Here is a 16,302-nt window from a genome sequence, read left to right on the forward strand (position 1 = left end):
TCCCTGTTAGGCCTTACCTGTAGGGTACACTAGAAAACCACTGGAAGACTGGGAGGAGGGAAAACGGACACACTCTTTCAGGTCAACAACAACCAACAACAGTTCTTCACCCTGGAGACAGCAATGGTTCTAGTAGCAGCAGTTGGAAGTAGCAGCAGATTTCTGCTTTTGTGTTTTGCCTGGCACTCCCAGAACAAGCTTCCTTTTGTCTCCGAAGATACCATTATCTCCTGAGCCAGGCAGCAACTTTTCAGTTCAGCAGGGCCTCTCTCCAAGCTTCTAAATTCTAATAATCCCAAAGTCTTTTCGTTGTTCCTTGTTGAACCATAGGGTTCCTCAAGCCCTATGGCTAGTAATTACTTCCTACAGTTTCTATCAGTGTGATACCTGAGTGTTCTATCTGGTTAAACAATTCTTAATATTAAATTCTGTTAAAATAAGTGGTGTGGTCTCCACTTTCCTGGTAGATCCTGACTGAAAGTGTGTTTTTTCATCCATTTTCCAGGGGACTTAGCAGCCTCCTCAATCTGTAAAACCATGTTCCTCAATTCTGGGAATTTTTCTTGCATATTTCTCACTGATAATTTTTCCTCCTCTCTTTCCTCTGCTTTTGCATACTGGCAATTCTTTCATTTGGAAGTTGGGCCTCCTGGACTGATTTTTTTTTTTTAATTCATTTTTATTGCGATATATTCACATACCATGCAGTCATACAAAGCGTACATTCAATTGTTCACAATACCATTATATAGTTGTGTGCTCATCACCAAAATTAATTTTTGAACATTTTCATTACCACACACTCAAAAATAAGAAGAATAAAAATTAGAGTGAAAAAGAACAATTAAAGTAAAAAAAGAACACTGGATTTTTTTTTTTTTTTTTGCCCCCATTTTTCTGCTCATCCATCCATACACTGGGCAAAGGGGAGTGTGGTCTATATGGCTTTCCCAACCACGTTGTCACCCCTCATAAGCTATATTTTTATACAATTGTCTTCAAGATTCATGGGTTCTGGGTTGTAGATTGATAGTTTCAGGTATTTACTGCTAGCTATTCCAATTCATTAGAACCTAAAAAGGCTTGTCTACATTGTGCATAAGAGTGCTCACCAGAGAGACCTCTCAGCTCCTTTTGGAATATCTCTGCCACTGAAGCTTATTTCATTTCCTTTCACATCCCCTTTTTGGTCAAGAAGATGTTCTCCATCCCATGATGCCAGGTCTAGATTTCTCCCCAGGAGTCATATTCCTGGACTGACTTTTAATTTTCTTATCTTTTCTCACCTATTTTCCAATTTCTGTCTTTTGCTCTCCTTTATGGAAGGTCTCATCTACTTCAATTCTACCCTTCTAGTTGAGTGTTTCATGCCTGCTATTAAGCTCTAATTTTCAAGAGTTCTTTCTTTGTTCCTTTTTTTTTTTTCTATTTGTTTTGATCGTCTATATTAGAGGCTTTCCTCGTGTGTCTGGTGCTCCTTACTGTCTGCTCATATTAATAATAAGGCCCTAAAAGCTGATTGTGAATAACTTAATGGTCTTTCCTCTTAGGCTAGTAAGAGAAGCATCCTCCAATCTACCTGACTGCCAGAATTCTGGGAGACAAATAGGAGAAGAGGCCTCACTCTAAGAGTCCCAACACAAAGCATTCTCTTTTAACTTAGGTGTTTTCTGTATGACACCTGGCCTTCAACTACTTCTAGTGCCCTTCTCTCCAGAGACACTGTTTTATCCTCTGCAGAAGATATATCTCAAGTCTTCTGCTAGGGAAGTAAAGGAGACAGTCACTCAGGATCTCGAGCTGCCTTTTTTTTTTCTAACAGCTTTATCAAGTGTCCTAGTTTGCTAATGCTGCAGAATGCAAAACACCAGAGATGGATAGGCTTTTATAAAATGGGGGTTTATCTTGCTACACAGTTACAGTCTTAAGGCCACAAAGTGTCCAAGGTAACACACCAGCAATCGGGTACCTTCACCGGAGGATGGCCAATGGTGTCCGGAAAACCTCTGCTAGCTAGGAAGGCAGCCGGCATCTGCTCCACAGCTCCGGCCTCAAAACAGCTTTCTCCCAGGCCATTCCTCTCTAGCAAGCCTGCTCCTCTTCAAAACATCACTCCCAGCTGCACTCACTGAGTTTTTTCTCTCTGTCAGTTCATTTATATGGCTCCACTGATCAAGGCCCACCCCGAATGGGCGGGGCCACACCTCCATGGGACCATCTCATCAAAATTATTACCCACAGCTGAGTGGGGCACATTCCAAGCAAATCTAACCAGCACCAAAAACGTCTGTCCAACAAGGGCACAAAGATAATGGCATCTGGGGGACACAATACATTCAAACCGGCACATCGAGATATAATTCACATACCATACCATTCACCCATTTAAGGTGTACAATTCTGAAATTTTTAGTATATTCACAGAGTTATGCAACCATCACCGTAATCAATTTTAGAACATTTCCATCGCCTTGAAAAGAAACCCCATGCCCCCTAGTCATCACCCCCAACCTCCTCACTGGTCCCCCAGTTCTAGGCTATCACTAATCTACTTTGTCTTTATGGATTTGCTTATTATGGACATTTCAAATAAACAGAATTATACAATATGTGGTTCTTTGTAACTGTCTTCTTTCACTCAGCATAATGTTTTCAAGGTTCATCCATTTTGTAACATGTATTAGAACTTCATTCTTTTCTACTACCAAAAAATATCCCATTAAATGGGTATACCACATTCTATTTATCTATTCATCAGTTAATGAGCATGAACAAGCTGCTTCTTAAACAGACATTCAAGCAATCCTCCTGTTTTTAGCACCATCCTCACCCTTGCATCCCTCCCTGCCAAAAATACCTGACCCTGATAGTTCTTAAGTCTGTAGATTCTTTTCTGTTCCTCCTGCTGCCAGTTTAGGATTGAGCAGTCTTAAACCTGGCTAAGAAATTTACCACCAGCCCTTCTGTTTTCCAGCTTCCAAATTTCACTGTTGTTGTTTATTTTTCTATTCTCTTTTACCTGTGTGGTTCAAATCTTATAAAAATACCCTTAACAGTCAGTCACCTTTGTGGCATTTGGAAGGGAATGAAGGTAAATGCATCTTTCACTCAGCCATCCTTACCCAAAAGACCTTTCAATTATTTTTAGCCTTTATTCTTTCTAATGTACGTATTTTTGGGCTATAAGGTTTTCTCTAAATATAGCTTTATCTGTATTCCTTAAGTTATGTCATATTGTCATCATTCATTTCAAAATAGTTTCTAATCCAATGTGATTTCTTCTTTAACCCCTGGGTTATTCAGGAGGATGATGAATAATTTCTAAACAGCTGTCAATTTCTAGTTATCTTTTGTAACTGATTTCTAGGTTAATGCAAATATGTCGGAAAACACACTCTTGAACTGATAATTTCAATCTTTTGTATGGCTCTGCTTGTATATCTGGAAAAAAATTTCCATAGGAACTTGAAAAAAAATATTCTGCAGGTGTTGGATGAAATCTTCCATGCATGCCAATTAGATTTGTTTTGTTAATTATTTGTTCAAATCTTTTATATTCTTTTTAGTCTGTTTGTCTTACTGTTCTACCAATTACTCAGAGAGTTATGCTGAAAAATACTGCATTATGCTTATGGGTTTGTCCAACTCTCCTTTTTTTTTCCCTACCAGATTGGCAAAGATTAAAAAGAATGTTAGTAGATACAAAGTTAACAACTACTATTTGTTGGTAAAGGTGTAAACTGTTATGCTTTTTACTGAACAGCAGTTTGGCAACAGTTAGCAACAACTTAAACATTTATTATCTTTGAATGCTGTCCTAATATATCTAGAAATAGATTGTAAGGGGAGAGTAGGGGAACATGACAAGCTCTTAATGTGCACCAGACACAGTGCTTAGAGTTCACATGGATTCATGAACTCCCATTTAAGTCTTATAATAATCCTTTGATTAGGTACTATTCCCATATTACAGATGAGAGAAATGAGGTTTATAGAGACTAAGCCCAAGTAAGTAGTAAGAAATGAAGCTGATATTGGAACCTAAAGCAGTCTGACTCCAGAACTTTTAGATGTATATATACTGACATGGAAAGAGAGTCACAAAAATCAAGTTAGAAAACAAGATGTAACACAGGATCCTATTTATCTTTAAAAAAAACTGTGCATGAATTTTCAAATTCATAGAAGCCAAGTCTGTAATATACATACTAAATAATACGTGATAAAAAATAAAGATCAGATACCACTTAAAGGAAAGAAAAATAATTATACAAGAACCCTGTGATGAGACTGCTCATACAATTAACACTAAACATTTTCTGGCCAGGGCTAAAAGGAAAACATATTTCACCTTTTTGCCTATGTTATTCCTGTTTCTCCCATCTGACATGTGGCCCACATTATCTCTCCCTCTCATTTCTGACTGATATCTGGGGGGAAAATACAACCACGCATATTATGTGTATATATATATATATATATATATATATATATATATATACACACATAACCCATTTATCTATATGTATATTACTGCCACAAAATAATTTTCTGGAATGAAATACTGGCATAAGAAATACATATTTAGAAAAGAAGTACCTGGAACAGTCCCTTACCTAGAGTCAATCTATTACCCCAGCTATGATTTACCAACTACTATAAGGCTGTTAATATGGCTCATTTGAAATATGACTTGAGCCAATTCTTCTGGACATACATCTGTCCCTTTTCCCCATTCTTCAAAGTATATGAGCCTCCCATGTTCTACACTTAGATGACAAGACAAAGAACAATACATACATACACGCATTATGTGTTCTGATTTATTTCTTCAACATTTTGCTTTTCCAAGTCTTCAAGATTTTACATCAAAAGAAGTATCTTTCGCATCTTCCTGATGAGTGTATATCCTACCAATTCTTATTTGTAACTTCCATGATATGCACTAGATTAGACAGAAATGAATCACTTCAGAAAGTTCCAAGATTATAAACTGAAGCATTGAGTAAGAGTAAAAAGTAGTAGCAGTCTAAAAACAGCTTTATCAATGGTAATCAGAAATTTATAGGCCAGGGTTGGTAAGCTTTGTCCATAAAGGGTCAGTGTAGTGAGTTGAATGGTGTCCCCTCAAAAGATATGTCTGCCTGGAACCTCAAAATGTGATCTTATTTGGAATAAAGACTCTGCAGATGTAATTAGGGAAAGGATCTTAAGATGAGGTCATCCTGGATTAGTGTGGGTCCTAAATCCAATGACAGGGGTCCTTATAAGAAACAGAAAAGATGATACGCAGAGACACAGGGGAGAAGGTCATGAGAAAGACAGAGACAGAGCCTGGAGCGATGCATCTACAAGCCAACCAACAGCAAAAATTGCCAACCAGAAGCTAGGAGGGAGGCATGGAACATATTTTCAGAGCTTCCAGAAAGAACTAACCCTGCCAACACCTTGATCCAAGAACTTCTGGCCTGAAAGAATAAATTTCTGTTGTTCTAAGCCACCTAGTTTGTGATAATTTGGTATGGCAGGCCCTAGGAACTAATTCTGCCAGAGAGAAAATATTTTAGGCTTTTCTGGTCACACACAGTCTCTGAAACATATTTTTCTTCTTCTTTTGTTTTTTACCATTCAAACCGTAAAAGCCATTCTTAAGTTATGGTAGTATAATTATGGGTTTTTGTTGTTTTTTTTGTTTTGTTTTTTGGTGGTTCCAATTAAAATAGAGATTTAATACATAAAGGGATTTTTTTTTTTTTTAAGAAATTAACCCACCAGGGCAAATGCATACAGGAAAGCAGAAAACAGCAACAAAATTTTGGAAGCTAAAAGACAGATGGATGACTGGGAACTCAGTGGACTGAAGAAAGGTGAAGCCTAAGCCAAGAGATAAAAAGGTCAATTTATAACTCAAAATTTTCAAAAGATAAAGGAACTGGCAGCCGCTGGTACTTCTTGAACTAGGAGAAGAACAGGTTAAATAAAAATGTGTAGAAGCTGTCAAATCCTTAGAAGTTTCCTCTCTAACTCTACCTACTGATAGAATATATGACTCTGACTGACAGAAATCTGCTGGTTATTTCTCTGGAAAGAGCTAAAAAAAAATAGAGTCCTTGAATTAGGGGTCAGCAGATATAATTAAGGGTCTGAGTACCATACCAAAAGTGGGGGGTGAGAAATCCAGTCCCTTATCCCAAAAAACTAGTGGCAAACCTTTAGCTTTCAAGTGGATTAAGTTCTTCCTCATGACCCAAAAGGTATCTCCCAGACATCAGGGTTTTCTCAAAAACTGGCTTTTAGACCACCATGCAATGAAATTCAGTCTATAAGTCCCCACCTGGCTTTCAGGCCTTTTAGCTTTTAATTGCCAGCAAATATCCAAAGATTGACGTCTGAAGTAAGCCTCCAACATGCAAGTTAGAGACCAAAACAAATGGAGAAAAAAAAAAAAAACAACTCAGAGGAAACAAACTCTGAAAGGAGAAGAAAAGGTTGTTTTGTTTTTTTTTTAAGTCATTTTATATCCTCAGAAATTAATGATTTGCATTCATGAAACCAGAACCCAATAGTATATAAGAAGGAAATTCTAAGAGAATAAAGAACTCTTGAGGATTCAAAATCTTGAGCAAAAATGAAAAATTAAGCAGAAGGCTTAGAAAATAAAGGATATCTCCCATATAAAATACAGCAAAAATACTAGGAGATGAATAATAGAAGAAACATAAGAAAAAAAGAAAACTAGTCTAAGAGGTCCCGCTAAATAACAGAAGTTCAGAGAGGGTGAAAGAAAAAGGAAGGGAGAAAACATTGATGAAAGAAGTAAAACATTTTCCCACACCTGATGAAAATAATTTTGCAGATTTAGAGGATACAATAAATAGCCAGGAAAACACATGAAAATAGCACATTCTTATTAAATTATAGAATACAGGAAATACAGACTTCCAGAAAGGAAAGAAACATTACAAAGGAGCAAAAATAAGAATATCTTCAGAACTGTCAAAAGGTTCACAAGCTAGAAAACAATGGGGCAATACTGTCAAAATTCTGAAGGAAAATTATTTCCAACCTAAAATTGGTCACCCAATCAAATCAACTGGGAAGATAGAAAAAAGGTTTTTATAAATGCAAGATCTCAACGTTTCACAGGAAGCTACTGTAGGATATTCTCCTTCAAAAGGAAGGAATAAACCAAGAAAAAGAACGACATGATTCACAGGAAACAGATTTAACACAGGAGAAAGGCAAAGGGAGTCACCAGTTTTATGATAAAGGGGGAAATCCCAGAAAAACTACTATGTACCAGACAGGGAGGGCAAGTTCAAGGAGTTTCAAAAACTGGTAGACACAGAAAGTGCAATGCTATTCCCAGGTATACATACCCAAAAGAAATGTGTATGTCCACTGAAAGATTTGTACAAGAATGTTCACAATAACCTTATTCACAATAGCCAAAAACTGGAAAGCAAGCCAAAAGTCCATCAATGTTGAATTAAAAAAAAAAAAAATTATAGTATATTCATCCAAAGGAATAGTATCAACTTAACAAAGTCAAGTTAAAGGAGCCATCCACAAAAAGAGTACATACTGCTTATATTTATATTAAGTTCCAGAACAGGCAAAATTAATTTATAGTGACCAGGTGAGAATAGTGGCTATCTGAGAGGGGCATGAGAGAGTCTTCTGCAGCACTGAAAATGTTCTAAATCTTGGGTGACGGATATATGGATGTCTACCCAAATGTAAGAATTCATTAAGCTATACATTTAAATCTGTGCACTTTGCAATAAAAGTTTAAAAGATATTGTCTCTAAACACATTTTTTCTTTTAAAGAAATTAATGAGATTTTCAATTCAATTCCACAAGAATTAATCAAAACATCAAAGTTATCAAAGGTCCAAAGGAAAAACAAGAAACCCAGCAGTACAAAATATCACTCAGTGTCTAACAAAGCATTCCATCTATGGTTCAGGTTTTACATGGACGTCAAAGCACTGGGAAGATCTGGACTAACAGGTAATACCTGGAGAAATAAAGCAAAGAATTTAAAATTCAATACATGAACAAGCACAGCTGTGGAGACCTGAACACTTTACAAATAGTATTTATAAATATTACAGCTAATTCCTACAAATAACAATTTTCCCAAAGAAGAAAATCCCAGAGTTTTGGTCAAGATAGAATGAAACTACTATTAATCCACCAATGCCTATTTATCGAGTAATCAAGTTGTAAAGGGGATGCCTATCTAAGAACTGGCCATTACTCACAATTACATAAACAAAAACACCCTCTTCTTGGATTATTTCTCCCATTTAATTTGTGACCTCACTAAAAGATGAAGTGCTTTATTAATCGTTAATGGTTGGTTTTTCACAAATATATCAAAGTAAGATTTTAAAAATTTTGCAACACCTACCCCTTTTGACCAGACACTGAGCTTCTTTTCTCCCCACCGAAGAAGAGGTTAAATAATCCTCCTTTAAATCCTTTTTATTCTTTCCTAACTGCTATGGCTTCTTACCTAATCTAACGGTTAGAATTATTTGGGGTGACTTCAACTCATCAGTTCGACATTAAATGAGCGCCTATAATGTTACGGTTCTCAGCTCCTGAACAAAACCTAGCTTCCCAAGCTTCTAACGGCGAATTAACTTTTGTGGAAACACGTAGGAAAGGTTACAAAACCAATCTGTCAAGATAATTTTTTTACCGGATATGTTACAACTCAAGCCAAAATCCCACAGCCAAGCAATTCGCAAATGAAACTAAGGCTGGTCCAGACTACCAAAAAACACCTAGATTTCCCGAGAATGAGGAAAACCACTGGGGGGAGGGGAGGACGTGCAGACAGCGTGTCCAGACGTCCACCCCTCAGTCCAGGGCACGGCTCTCTCCCCTCCTCTCGGGCTGGACGTGCCAACCCCTCCCCCGCCCTTCCCTTCTCCATCACATCTCTACCCTCCCAGCTTCGGTTTAGGCACACAGCAACTAACAGGACTTGTTAGGAGGTGAATAGGCAAGGAAGCGCGCGCGCCACACAGTCAACCTACCCGGCCTCGCAAGGGCTGCCGGCCCGCGCCGCTCACCCCGACGCGGTGCTCCAGGGACAGGAAGGGAGGCCACGGGGCCGCGCTGCTTGGGACAGCGGCCAGAGGGTCGCGCGGAGCCGCGGTGCAAACGCCCAGGCCCGGCCCAGCAAGCTCCCCGCCCCCTCCGGCTCCGCTCTGCTCTGAGCCGGCAGACGGCGCCCCCAGTGCTAACTTCGCCAGGGCAGAGGAAGCGACGCAGCGAGTAACAAACTGGGTGGACGGACAGGGGAAGGAGGGGCTGTCTGGTGGTATGTCTCTGCCCCGAAGCCGCCTCACCTCCCCTCTGCCGAGCTCAGGCTACTCCAGCTCACCTGACAAGGATACCAAGACGCCGCCGCGGCCGCCGCGATGGCCGTTACGGCACGAGGCCTGAGCTCGCGGCCGCGTAGCTCTCCGGAGAGGGGCGGGGCGGGGGCGGGGCGGGGGTGGGGACGGAGTGCGCGCGGCCGGTGGGTGGGCGGGCGGACCCGCAGGGCAGCAGAGCAGAGTGGCCGGGAAGTCGCGGGCGGAGCCGCACGGACGGGAAACATCTCTCCCGGCCCAACCTGATAGGCTCAGTCGTTCCCTTTTCTCCGGTCTCTGACTCGACAGTGGTTTGTGCTGCGCTGGGATTGAGCAGGCCGGCCTGTCAATCAAGCGCTGAGCTGGTAGTGTAGTGAGCGGACGCTGCGCGGCGAAAAGAGGAAAGAGAGCAAGATAGTGGGAAACGCTGGTTCTGGCCGTATTCACTTTTGCACCCTGGCTGCTCGGACTGATTACTTTGATCCTTTCTCCACAACGCCGCAGGAGCGACTCCACAGCAAAAACCCAATGCTTCCAGAGTTCAGCCCCAGCTACTCTGGGAGCGTCCTCCCTGGATTTTGCACCTGAGGATCTTGCCAGCTGAAGGTTCCTGGGGGCGGGAAGCGACAAAGAAAAAACAGCAAAAAGACTAGGAAATGGGTACCTGGGAGAAAAAATGCAAACTGTATGCACTTGGGCCTCAAACCGAAATAACCGGATCTGAGGGCCTTCAAAGTGCCCTGCTGCCTGGGCAGCTTCCAAGTCGTGTTGCAGTAGCCGTGCTATGAGGAGGGCAGTGCTACCTTCAGAGCCAGGTCCATTCTTAGTGGCCCAGCCCCAGCCACCTGCTGGGTGGTCGCTAAGTTGGTTTTCCCCACGCCGGTCCTGCATCATTCCTTGCTAACCCGTTGTTGCTCAGCTTCGGTGTCGCCTCCTCAGGGAAGCCTACTAGGTTACATACCTTTCTGGGAACACAGATCCATTTCCCATCAGAGCTGTTGTCCATATCCCCACCTAAATTGTAAGCTCCACTGTATCAGTAACTATGTCAGTTTTTCCCCAGTGCACGTGATAGATGGCCAGTAAATACTTGTTTGAGGCGTTAATACAGCTTTCTCCCCCTCCTCCTTTAATCCTGGCCCTGACTAAATCCCAGGCGGTATGACAGTTATTTGCATTTAACTACTCAACTTCAAAACGATTCATTTGAGTGCTGATGGATGCATGTGGTTTGCCAGACATGTAAAATCACAAGGTCAAGCACAAATCACCAGTAGTTACTTCCTGGCCCCAAATTGGTTGGGCCAAGTAAACCGTGAAATTCTAGGCAACAGCTATTCTGTATCTACATCCCATTATTAGCAACCAATCAATAATGAAAGTGAATTTTGGATTTATTCTATGGGTCTAAATAACTTTGCTTTATCATGGCTTTCTTATTTATCAATAGGTCTCAAAGTTTATAGATTGATATACTATTGTATCATTTTTGAAGCTGTAGAAATGATTGTCCAGAGATTAAATATTTGTCCAAAAGATCACATAGCAAACTCTTAGCAGAACCTGACTCAATTCAACTCTAGGTATATGTTGAGCATGTGATGGGAGAGAGAGCTATGATACAAATACAACTGGTAAAATACAGTCCTCACCTCCAGGTGGCTTTTACTGATACCTGAAGCAGGGAAGATAATCCCAGAAAAAAATATGCTTAAGTCATAAATCTAAATTTTATTTTGTAAAGGAATCTGTATTTTGAATGGGCCAGTGATCTGAGCAGACCCTTCACAGATGTCTTGACCTGTACTGTTGTATGTCGATTATTTAAACAATAGAAGCAGCAGCTCAAGAAAGGGAGAGAACTTAAATCTGCTTTTCCATAGAAGGGTGTCATTTCCCTATAAACGTATTAACGTGCTTTCTCTTTTAGTCTCCTTCATCACCCATTCTTACCAAGAACTCTAAATATATATTTGAAAAATAAGTCAAAGTAGAAAAATAAGAAAACAGCAATGAAAGAGGAAAGCATAGGAAGAAAGGATAGATAGGCAGAAAGAAACATACAAAAATTTGAGTATGGTGCACTTAGAAGGAATGGAGTCCATGTTCTTATGAGATGGGAGTTGTCCCAGAGACCACCTTTCACACACTGCCCCCCCAGCTTCTAAACATGCATCTGGCATGTGGCTTCTCTCCTTCAGTGGAATGCAAACCAAAAACAGGACTCATCTTTGCTAATTAGTGCTGAGTGGACCAGGGACTGGCCAGAATTAGGCAACAACAAAAAACGAAAAAAGGTGGGGTTTGGGATGTAGGCAGATAACCTGTCTATAAACAAAAACATGCAGATGACTCACCTCATTAATTCCAATGGATTTGAGAAGACAAGAAAGGGAAAAATGGCCTCCATCTCTCAAGGCCTTTCCAAGAAAAATATTGATAGTTTATAGTTATAAATTATTGGAGAGAATGATCACCAACAGGCAACAATGTTTAGGACAAAAAAAAAGCCCTATTAGCAAATGTAACTAATTAATCATAGGTTCAACTGTGAGAGATCAAAATTAGTCAGTAGACCCTGGTAACTAAAGTTCATTTCTGGATTAAGCATTTTTATGCTTTTATGGGAATTCATTCAACAAACATTTATTGTGGGTCCACTCTGAGGTAAGTACTACAAAAAGGTACTGGAGATCTAAAGCTCAGTCCTAACCTTAAAGGAGCTCAATCCAGTTTCAGATAATCAGATACAAACATATTTATTATTAATGTAGTAAATACAACAATAGATATATACAGGGTGACATCAAGCCAGAGGGGAGGAGAGTTATGTGGTCAGGCTAGGCAGTAAACTAACTAGGCAAAGAAGAGAAGGGCATTCCATGTAGAGGGGCCTGTATGCAAAAAAGGCATTAAAAAATAGTAGAATATTGCTGGAGCAGAGGGTGACTACAAATGTAATCAATAGCCAGGTGATTGAAGACCTTGTATGATAAGTTAAGGACCTTAGACTTTATAGGTGTTGAGAAGTCATCAAAAGGCTTTCACTCAGCTGTTTAAAATGTCATTCTGTGCCAGCTAAGCCCCCAAACCCAGAGGCAAGAGCTGAGAACATCAACCAGTTGCGTCCCCTTTTCCCATAATCTCATCACCCCTTTTCAACATGAACAATTTAGGATGGTCACTGCCTAGACATCCGTGACGATCAGGAAAGTGATTAAACTAGAGGAAGGGGTAGCAACAGATAAGACAGAATTTAACAAAGGATTATGAATACTAAATACATAATTTTATTTTTCTTAGTTGCTAGGGTATTAGAATAGCTAGAAGAACTGAAATTGTGGAACTGTAACCATAACATTCTTTGAAATTTGCTATATAGCTACTTGTTAAATTGTACTTTGAAAGTTATCACTTTTGCATATATGTTATATTTCATAATAAAGAAATAACTGAAACTGTGGAACTGTAACCCATAACATTCTATGAAATTTGCTCTCTAAATACTTCTTACATTGCATTTGGAAATTTATCACTTCTATGAAAATATGTTATATTCCACAATTTTAAAAATGTTATTCTATTGTTTTCTGTCCTCTACTGTTTCTAAACCAGCTGTATTTGTAATACTTATCATTGTTTTCCTGTATGCAATGTGTCTTTTTTTCTGGCTGCTTTTAGGAATTTTTTTTGTTTAATCTTTATCAGCAAACCATGATGTTTCTAGGTATAGTTTTCTCTGTATTTATCCTGTTTGGGCTTGACTAAGTTCCCTGGATCTGTAGGTTGCTGTTTTTTTAATCAGTTTGTAAAATTTGGGGCCAGTATTTCTCCAATTTTTTTTCCACTTCATTCTCTCTCCTCTTCTTCTGGGACTACATTTACACTGATGCTAGGCTTCTTAATACTCAGTACAGGTCATTCAAGCTCTGTTCACTTTTTTCAACTTTTTCTTTTTGTTTTTCAATTTGTTTAATTTCTATTGAGATCCAATGTCTAGTAATCCCTGAAAAATACAAATATTGACATTTTCTCAAAGCAAAAACACTGTTAATGGCTGTGTTTCTTTGAGGAAGGTTTGGAGACATAGCAGCCTCAAGATAGGACAATAGAGAGTATTTAATATTGGGTGTAGATGGACTTAAAAAACAAAAAGGGAACACTGATGTAGCTCAGAGATGATAACTACAGGGTGAAGCTACCAGACCTCAGGCTACTGAAAAAGGAGAAGAGGTTGGACTATCAGATCTCAGAAGCTTAGAGGAATGACCCCACTGAGCAGGAGCTCAGAACCCTGAGGAGAGGATGCTGTCCAGCTGATCCTCCTACTTCCGAGACAGAGATGATGAGGCTGGTTTGGGGGTTGCCAAAAGAAACTCAAGTCTGGAACCAATTGCTGTTGCTGAGGAAAGGGTTACTGCTTATTGCTGGGGTAACAATGACAGGAACTGCAAGCAAACAAGAAGAAGGAAGTCCCTTTTCTGCCTTCCAGACTCCCTCTAAAGCCCTTTATTGATGGAACCTAGTGAGATATCAGGTAGCATAGGAAAAACGTAGTTTTGGAGTCCAAGTCATAGCATCACAAAGGAAAGTATAGATGGGTGAATTTGGAGCTGAGAGACAGTAATAACCAGTACCATATCAACATTTGTGCTAAATTTGTAAGAATGGCCCAAAGTAGGAAAATATTACCTTATACATTTTTATAGATTTTAGGTTCATTGGAAAAGAATCTCAGGACACCATGTCATATCAATTTTCTGCTATACTGTGATTACTATTAGTGTCTTTTTCAGGGTTAAGGAGTACCTTTACTGAAGTTCACACATACACTTGCCAAAAAATCATAGAAAGGGCATGTTTGGAAGAGATATGTACAACTGAAGATACCCTACCCCAACATTAGGTCTCCCACTATCAGGTACAAAATGGCATGAATTAAGTAAGGGTGGCAGGTATCCAGCCTTTTCCCTACCACCATTTATTTCTTAATGCATTGCCTAATGTGGCCACAGCAAGGGGAAGATCAGTTTCCTGTTCTAACCTAGTACAATCATCACTGTCATTGAAAACCCAACTTCTTCCCTTGTTCCCTCTTTCTTGCCTCAACTCAAGCTCCCTAATCCAGCCCTATCACCTCTAGTTTTCTAATACATGTAAATGACAAAACAGGGCTTGGTATTCAGTATTTCACATTATAGTGTACTATTCACAAATGAAGATTTTTGAATATTGATGGATTTTTGCTGAATATTTGTAGAAAATAGGCATGAACATTATTCTACTTTTTGAACTCTTGGACCATAGATCTGAAAGGAGTCATATCTTCAAGGCTTATTTTCTTTAGTGATGAAAGTTAACATTCTTCTTCTTCCACAACTACTTTTTGTTAACAGTAAAGACACCAATGATATTTCACATATTTAATATTTGTATTTGAATATATTAGACTAAACATTTCTGCATTTGCATATTAGTTATATATTATATAGCACTCTGTCAATTATACAACACAAAAGACATTTATGACAGTTATAGGTGAACATTAAAATGGCAGTGTACGTATAATAATTGAACATTAACAAGATAATCAGGTATTCATTTAATGGGAGAGTCTAGTATTTCTTGATAATCCTGCCTTTTTAAATTCCTCCAGTAAAGTTTATAACCAGCCAGGACAAAAACACTAATCATAATGATTACCCCTCCAAAGACATCATAGACACTAGGAAATATGTGTAACACTATAAGCTGTAAGACCATAGCTACCACAATCTCTAGATGTTGTACTGTACTAACCAAAGCAGGATGGAATTTATCCAAGGCGTAATAAACACCTAAGAATGCTGCAGTAGAACAGACGCAGATAGCAATGAGATAACTCCAGGTTTCTCCATCTAATGGGATGATGGGTTCTTGAAGAACAAACATAGTAGACACTCCCCAGACTGTCCCAGTCCAACCAAAGGTAAACAGGGCAGTCCACATGCTGATCTTCTCCCGGATGGATCTGTATACTATCATGGAAAGAGCAGTGGTCAGTCCAGCCATTACAGTCATAGTATACCCAAAGGCCTCTTTCCAGGCATTTAAAAAAGAATTGTCTTCATCAACAATGTTGGGAATCATGACAAGACAAACACCTAATATGCTGCAAACAACTGTAGCCATGTCAACATAAGCCATTTTCTCATCTACAAGTAAAAAAGCCAAAATGGCACTGAAGACTGTAGTTGTGGCTCTCCACATAGTGGTCCCATTGCTGGGAGGAACTATTGAAAAAGATGTATATGCACAGGTAATAGAGATGACATTGCATACACCATAAAAGAAGAGTCGTAATCTGTACCCACTGGGTCCAAAGGGGGCCTCCTGATAGTAACATACGACTAATACAGATAAGACCTGCAAGACAGAACGGATAAAAATCAGTTCTAGAGATGGAACTTTAGAACGATCAGAAACAAGCCTAGTGATGAGAGCTACACATCCATGAGCCAAAGCAGATCCAAACAGTACTATCCACATTTTTCTGGATTGAAAAATATTTTTTTCTGCAAAGCTCTGAAATTGTCCAATTTCATTGGCCATTGGGTCTTCTGTGGGTGGAGGTCTGGAATCCATGGTTCCAAAGAAAGTTCTTCCTTTCCTCTTCATTTCACTCAGCAGGCCTTTCCTCGGATTTTCTTCCATAAAATTTCCATAATCTTCATTGATTTCTTCATATCCATCATCCCCAGGCTGCGGACAATGGGAAGTATATTTCACCATCACTGTGTTTGGATGTATTTTCACCCGTTTTTTAACTGGGTATTTTTTGGAGGGAGAAGTATCCATTTCTTCAGATAATCAAGTCTATTTTTAAAAAAGAGAGAGATAAATTTACATATACAATTGAAAATTTAGTTTTAATTTGTATTATAATCATAT

General features: G+C 39.3%; 2 protein-coding genes across 3 annotated transcripts in view; both read right to left on the reverse strand.

Moving 5' to 3' along the window:
• Positions 1–9,491, reverse strand: part of NCK1 (NCK adaptor protein 1) — a 104,760-nt gene extending 95,269 nt beyond the window's left edge. Inside the window, exon 1 of one of the 2 annotated variants that reach the window (XM_037844397.1) lies at positions 9,402–9,491. The gene's annotated coding sequence lies outside the window, so the exon portion shown is untranslated. Of the gene's footprint in view, positions 1–9,051; positions 9,330–9,401 lie in introns of those variants that run through there. The other variant, XM_037844403.1, reaches the window with a different exon arrangement.
• A 5,292-nt stretch (positions 9,492–14,783) lies between these two features.
• Positions 14,784–16,302, reverse strand: part of SLC35G2 (solute carrier family 35 member G2) — a 61,593-nt gene continuing 60,074 nt past the window's right edge. The window contains exon 2 of the mRNA XM_037828011.1: positions 14,784–16,227. Within this exon, the coding sequence (XP_037683939.1) occupies positions 14,971–16,209 (1,239 nt within the window). The 5' untranslated portion in view covers positions 16,210–16,227 and the 3' untranslated portion in view covers positions 14,784–14,970. The remainder of the gene's footprint in view (positions 16,228–16,302) is intronic.

This window comes from Choloepus didactylus, chromosome 1 (genome assembly GCF_015220235.1).
Source record: "Choloepus didactylus isolate mChoDid1 chromosome 1, mChoDid1.pri, whole genome shotgun sequence".
Classification (NCBI taxonomy): Eukaryota; Metazoa; Chordata; class Mammalia; order Pilosa; family Megalonychidae; genus Choloepus; species Choloepus didactylus.